This window comes from Brassica rapa, chromosome A02, assembly GCF_000309985.2.
Source record: "Brassica rapa cultivar Chiifu-401-42 chromosome A02, CAAS_Brap_v3.01, whole genome shotgun sequence".
NCBI lineage: Eukaryota > Viridiplantae > Streptophyta > Magnoliopsida > Brassicales > Brassicaceae > Brassica > Brassica rapa.
The window spans coordinates 4,791,822-4,798,743 of NC_024796.2; the positions used below are offsets into that span (position 1 = coordinate 4,791,822).

The following is a 6,922-nucleotide window of genomic DNA, read 5'->3' on the forward strand; positions in this document are numbered from 1 at the left end:
TTACTTGAACATAAATTTATTGGTTTCAAGTTTCAACACAAACATTTCTACGTGCCTTAAATTTCAGTCAAAACATTAATAATAATGGCGAACAAGGTATTACAGTTAATGTTAGAGCATTCCTATCAGTAAAAGCAACGTTATCCGTAAGTTCTTAAAAGTTAAAACTATCTCAATATAAACAAAAATTAAAATTAGTAAGAACTGATGAAAGAGGAAAAAGATAAATTCTCATTTAGGAAATTTAAGATACCCTTAAAAATCTCAAGTGCATATGTTACTTGATTATTGGTTATATTTTTTTAAAGGTAGATATATAGTCATAATATTCATATATTCTTATAGAAACTATCACAGTTTTTTAGCGGTAATCATGTTCTTAGGATACCATTAGTAAGAGTATCTTACTGAGTACCTACCACTTAAATTAATGAAAATAATTGAAATAATAGGAAAAAGAATGATAACTTTTTAGATCGGTTGTTTATGAAAATACCACAGATGAGATGGTGAGAGATAATTCTACACATTTCAACTGCACAATAACTCAATTAATTAAAAAAAACATAAAAATTAAATATTGTATATGAGAAACCGGCAAAGGTTTTCTCCAATGTGCATGTTTTAAGTATCTTACCTCTAGTATCTAAGAGATATAATATGATTAATTTTAATACAACTTAATTGATGATTAAAATTTAATACACAAAAAAACCTAAGACACTCCTAGGATAGCACTTATGTCAAGAGTAGTTCTATTTTTTGTTGAAGATCTCAGAAGAAGACCGTTAATTTTTCACCTCTCACCTCGTTTTCTTTATTTTTCATTTTATATCTTTAAAGAAGTTTATACTAAGGTAAGATATATATAATGAGATTGTCATTACTGTATGTTATGGACGCTTCAATGGAACTAAGAGCATGCTTCTATATTTTCTTTCAAAATAGAGATCACTATTATAAAAGTGAATTTGCTCTAATATATGATTCTATAATAAAATTTTTCTATTTAAAAAAAAATATAAATGAATGTTACTTTTTGCCTCTATATTTAGAAGTGAAATTATCACATCTCTATATTTTCCTTTATAAATAGAAGAACTCTATAGAGGTATATATTGGAGCAAATCCACCTCTCTAATAGAGATTCTTTATTTTAGAAAAAAATATAGAGGAAAAATATAGGTGGGTTGGAGATGGTCTAAGAACAACCCCATCATTTAGATAGTTTAAATAATATTTTATGATTATAAATGAATATATTATTGATATATTTAAGTTTATAATTAAATTTTAAAAACAAAAGTTTTTTAACCAATTCTAAAAGTACAAGTAGACAAATGGATTTTTAATAGAGTTCTAAAAGTGTATCTTTTCAGATATTATAACTTATAAGTGCTCTCCCTTCTTATTTATTATTTTTACGAAAATATCGCATAATTTTTTTTTTCAAAATAGAATGAAAAATAGCTTAAACTACCACATTTTTAATATTATTTTTCATGTTTATCTTAACCCACATTTACATTTAGTTTTAAACAAGTGAATAACATTTATATCCATAGAGTTGATTAATCTAGACATGATTTAAATTTGGAAGGTATAATTTAAGATTAAAAAATAATAATTTGGAAGGTGATATTTTTGAAACATGGGCAAATTTTGACATATTGATAATAATGGTTTCTGACGCCCTTGTCATTGGTGATATGATGAAAAATATATACTCTTAATCGTGATGTGACTAAAAGTGTTATTGTTAATGTTATTATGTTTGAAATTATTTTATTTTTTGATTTTTTTTAGCTTTTACATGATTTATTTAAAAACAAATTTTTACTGTTTTGTGAAAATTGCATTTTAAAATGAAAAACTTTTAAATTTTATTATTTTTTGTAGTTTTCTAATTTTTATTTATGTTTCCTATTTTATTTCTTATTAATTAAAAAATATTATAAAAAACTGTCATGTCATCTTATTTAAAGGTTAACAAGTCATATTTTGGACTTGATGAATAAGTAAGCCATGTTGAAAGTTTTTTTATGATTCAAAAGGACAAAAGCCAATTTGAGGGTTTAATATGTTAGTAAAATAACTTAAAAGTATTGATGAATTCTATTTTGAAGTTTTTTTATGCAATTTTGTCTTATTTGAAGGTAAATTAATTGTGAGATACTAGTGGAAGAACCCATAGATGGGGATGGTGTAATGGGTGAAGTATTTGAACTTGGAAGAGTTATTGAAACTCTTATGTGGCCAAGAAAAACTCTCAAGAAGTTTTGTAAATTGAGCCCATTTTTATAAATCAGATTATGGTCCTTTTAGCATAAGCCCATGAATAATAATAGTCGCGTGATTAGTGAAGGAAAAGAGTATAAATACAAATACATTAATCCATCTTGAAGGATGGCTTAGAGACCTCCACCATAGATCTAATAAATATGACTTCAAAATTATTACATAATATAATTCGTTTTGATTCCAATGTGGCCTAGGAGGAATACCATAATAAGATTCACAGTATTTACTGGCTTTCATACCGATCGATCTTCATTTGACCATGCCTCTCAACCAGGACAAGAACCACTTATTGATTTCTATATATTGTGTATATTATAACCAAACTTAGATAGATATGTTAAGAGCTTTTAAATCCTTTTGATACGTTGAAATCCAAGATTCAATTATTTTAATCTCCTTGTCTCGTTGCATCACCAGCCACTCCGGATCTCCTTTCATCTTCATGACAATGTCTTGACAATGTGAACCTGCTCATTTAAAATTTATTAAAATTACCTGGGAGTTTTTTTTTTCTTATACGTTGGAGTTCAAGAATAGGATGAACGTAGGAGTTCATCATCATATTCTTAAACAACTTGTTGAATATGCTTAAATACAAATGAAAATTTACCATTATTTGATTTGATGGCGACAACACTATCTGAAATATCCTCTAAAACTCTGAAAATATGTTAAAAAGAAACCCCGTAAAACATTTGTGTATTATATATCTTAATTTATTAATCAATTTGTATTATGTTATTACCCGCCGACGCTATAAGGATCTGACAATCCATTAGAGAAAATGATGTTGCTCCCAAATTTTCGGAGGATTAGCTTCACATCCTGCACAATATATATAACATTTGAAAAGTAAGTTCTAGCTGATTAGTTTTATCAAAATTACTAAACTATTAACATTAATATCGGTCCAAATATATTCAAAGCGACCAAGAAAATCTCTGGTCCCTTTTACACCTAAACACAAAATTAAGAATGTAACAATACTAACTTGTGCCCCAAACAGGATGCTATTGATAATATATGAGTATGAGATTAGTTAACTTATAATATATATACTTGTTTACAAAAAAAAAAAAATTATATATATACTTCGCGACCAAAATTTTTTTATTTAATTATATATAATATACCTTTCTAATTATATATACCTGAATTCCAAAATACGTCGTGATCCAGTGTGGCCGAGGAGTGACACCATAATCAGCTTTACATCGCTCAATGTAACTGGTCATGTTAAATGGTGTTGTTGGGAACATCGTGTCTTGTTTGTCATACCCCACCGGCATCACTATCTCGCTGCAGGTCTATACAGAAATCGTTTCATGACATTTTAGGTATCGGTTAGACGAATTAAAATCAAACATAATTTTTCTACGTATACACTCTATCAGGTTTCAACATGGTTTTTAACGTGAATTTACGTGCCTGCCATCTCCATGCTTTATTATTGTTTGTAGGATGCGCAAACATATTGGTGTCATAGCAAGATTGGTTGCCTAATAAAGCGACAGCACCTGCGAAGATCCGATCAAGTAAACCTTTTTTACTGTTTGGTGGGTTGTTGTCGATTGCGTTGCACACGTTGGTCACCGAATAACTAGGACCCCGATTGTATTGAACAGCTTCGGCGTATATTGTACTCAAGAAGTCTTTGATATCGAAGCTTGCGTTCAATGGACTGGAAATATAATTGTATATATGGACGAAATAAGTATAAATTGTAGATTAGTTGAATTTTATTTTTAACAAAAAAGTCTTTCTTACGCGCAAGTTTTGAATTGTTTGCTAAGGATTAAGAGACCATTGGGTTTGGCAGCAACTCTATCGATTTCTTTCCAAGATTTGCGGATCATGTTATAACATCTCTCACTCGTTCCCTTGAGGAATATATGGAAGAAGAAAAGATGAAATCAGTATTTAGTTAGACTACAATTAAATAACCTAAAACAAAAATTAGTGAAAAACGGAATAGTAGAAATAAAAATATAGAAAAAGATATCTTATGTATTAATATGTTCTGTAGTAATTGAATAACTGAATAATTATTATTACCTTAATAACCTTGGTTACAATATAATAGTAACCAAATTTAGGACGAGTATCTTCAAAGTAGAGAAGAGGAGCTGAAGATGCTAATGCCCCGAGTGCTATGTGCGGATATTTTAGCCTGAACCATGCCGCTAACACTGTGTACCAAGAAACATAAAAGAAAATGATTATTCATTTTACCTTTTATTAATCATATAACGATATTTAATATTATCACTGAGAAATCATATAGAATACTCCACCCTAAGCAAGATTTCATATAGTAATCATAGTAAAATGTTAAATGGTAACTATATCAAATAAACAAAATACCATATACTGATGGTAGTAAAATGTTCAAGGGTACACCATAGACCACAAAGGTTATGGTTACGATATTTTGTATATATGGTATCTATATGTATATATAGTAGTGAGTATGGACTTACTTCCACCATATGATCCTCCTATGACAATGATAGGACTGTGTTTGGTTGAGTACTTTTCTTTAACATGCAAGAGAATTGATGCATAGTCTGCTAAAGCTTGTGCTGCATTCAAATATCCCAAGGTACTCGCGTTCTTCAATGCTTCTTCTGCAGAACCAAATGGCATCGTCTTCCCATAATACCTATGCTGCGTTATATATGGTATACATTTACATACATACAATGTTAAAGATATATCTAATCTAACCGCGCAGTTCTTTATAGCCACACACACCTCTATGTAGACAAGGAGCGCCTTTAAACGAGGACCGTTGTCACGAAGAAAACCGATGGCAGACAAATCCGAATCTAACGAGGATTCTTCTCCAAGAAACGCTAATATCGGTGCATTGTCTTTAGCACCAGCCCAGTGTTTTGAATCGATGGCGTATCTTTGTTGAAATGTCATGTAGCTTTTTGGTGTGAATGTGAAGTGGTCGAGATTCTGATTAAAGTAGAACATTTTTAGATCGGGGTCGTTTAGTTTTTGCGTCGGTGAATCAGGTTCATTCTTTAGCATTTTTGGGGAAATCCCAAGTCGAGGGATCTTGCAGTGAGCAAGAGTGATGAAAAAAGATGACGATGTTGAGAATATCAGTAGAAGGAGAATTGGAAACGTAAGAGACATTTTAAGTGTTTTGTTTAATCCTAGTAACTTTAGTGTGGTATATTAATGATCTCTAAGTTGGCGTAAGCTCATGCAAGCCTTTATATAGTTGCCAAAAAGTTATAATCCCTTTTGTCGTGCGAATTGTTTTCTATATAATTCAAATATTTGTATACGTGCATTCTTTTATATATATGTATGTATATATAAACCGTTACCCATTCATTTTTATGTGTGTTACGTGGAAACGGAAACGGATACGTGGAAGCGGAAACGGAAGCGGGTACGTGGAAGCAGAAGCGTAAAGAAGCGCAAAAGCAAAATTTTTTAAAAATATTAAGAAGCGGATACGTGTTGGAAGCATATATCCATATATATATATACATATATATAAAAAAATTTAAAAAATTAAGACTAAAAATTATATGATTTAAATTTGAAACAAAACATTTATTCATTTATAATAATTTTGAAATGATTTTATATTAAAACTGTAAAAATACACATAAATTAAGTTTATAAAAAAATATTATATTAGTTATTTTTAATACTTCATAAATAATTGACGCAATATATTTCAATGTGCTATATCTTTAATAAAAAATTTCAATGCATAAAGATAATTTATAGTATTAGTTTTAATATTTGTATATTTATAACTCAATATTCATTACTATTATTATTTTTATTTTATATAGATTAAAACTATGGTTTTATTTTTTACTGATATACATTGCATTTTTTTAAAAACGGAAGCGTGATTCTAACAGGTTTTTAAAGAAAATATTTTAGAAACCTTTTGGAAGCGCAAGTTTCCGATTCCGGTTGGGAACCGGACGTCGGATGAAGCTTCCGTGAAACATAGTAATGTATACTAAAAAAAATCTATCTTTTAACCACGGACTTGGACAAAGACAACTCTTTGATTACCACAAATTTGTCACAATTGACTACAAATTTGTTTTCTACTTAATTTGTTGTCAAAGTATGGCTAATCAAATGACAAAGAAACAAAAATTCTTCTCAAATTATTTAGGGGCCTGTTAAAAAAAAATTAACAACATTATATAAAGAAATTAATAATTTATTTTTAAAGTTAATACTTTAATCTATATATTTTAATTTTATTTTAAAATTTTGTGCTTTGAATTTATAAGTATAATTAAAAATTTAAAGTTTTAGAATCTTTTTGACCGTTCAACTTGCAAGTGAAACTATACGGCTATGCGTTCGTCTCAGCTATAGCCTGGCCACGATGTTTGTGTGGCAAACGAAACATTGCCAACGTTATGAGCCAAAGCCAATTTCTGGCTACCTAGCTACATTTAAGCCGCATAGTATCCTTAAAAAAAAGATTTTTGTCACATACATATACTAGTCAGAATTGCAATGTTTACTTTATCACAAACTTATACATATTATGTGACCTTTAACTTATTACGTAGAACCAACTCACACGGTAATCTTTCTCAAAAGAAAAGAAAAAAAAACTCAC

General features: G+C 29.2%; 1 protein-coding gene across 1 annotated transcript; it reads right to left on the reverse strand.

Annotated features, from left to right (window-relative positions):
- Positions 1–2,427: 2,427 nt before the first annotated feature.
- On the reverse strand, positions 2,428–5,517 carry LOC103851469 (lysosomal Pro-X carboxypeptidase). Its single transcript, XM_009128324.3, has 9 exons — positions 5,056–5,517; positions 4,782–4,968; positions 4,357–4,490; positions 4,069–4,181; positions 3,730–3,982; positions 3,453–3,608; positions 3,047–3,126; positions 2,912–2,961; positions 2,428–2,768 (listed from the first exon to the last, which is right to left on the reverse strand). The coding sequence occupies exons 1-9, from the start codon at positions 5,446–5,448 to the stop codon at positions 2,626–2,628; spliced, it is 1,509 nt and encodes a 502-aa protein (XP_009126572.1). The 5' UTR covers positions 5,449–5,517; the 3' UTR covers positions 2,428–2,625.
- Positions 5,518–6,922: the final 1,405 nt, after the last annotated feature.

What these genes read in the sequence shown, in the direction of transcription:
- LOC103851469 (XM_009128324.3), bottom strand. Translation starts at nt 5,448, where the DNA reads ATGTCTCTTACGTTTCCAATTCTCCTTCTACTGATATTCTCAACATCG. An exon ending in CGCTCCTTGTCTACATAGAG is followed by an intron (nt 4,969 to 5,055) that starts GTGTGTGTGGCT and finishes TATATAACGCAG; the next exon opens with CATAGGTATTATGGGAAGAC. An exon ending in ATAAAGCATGGAGATGGCAG is followed by an intron (nt 3,609 to 3,729) that starts GCACGTAAATTC and finishes ATTTCTGTATAG; the next exon opens with ACCTGCAGCGAGATAGTGAT.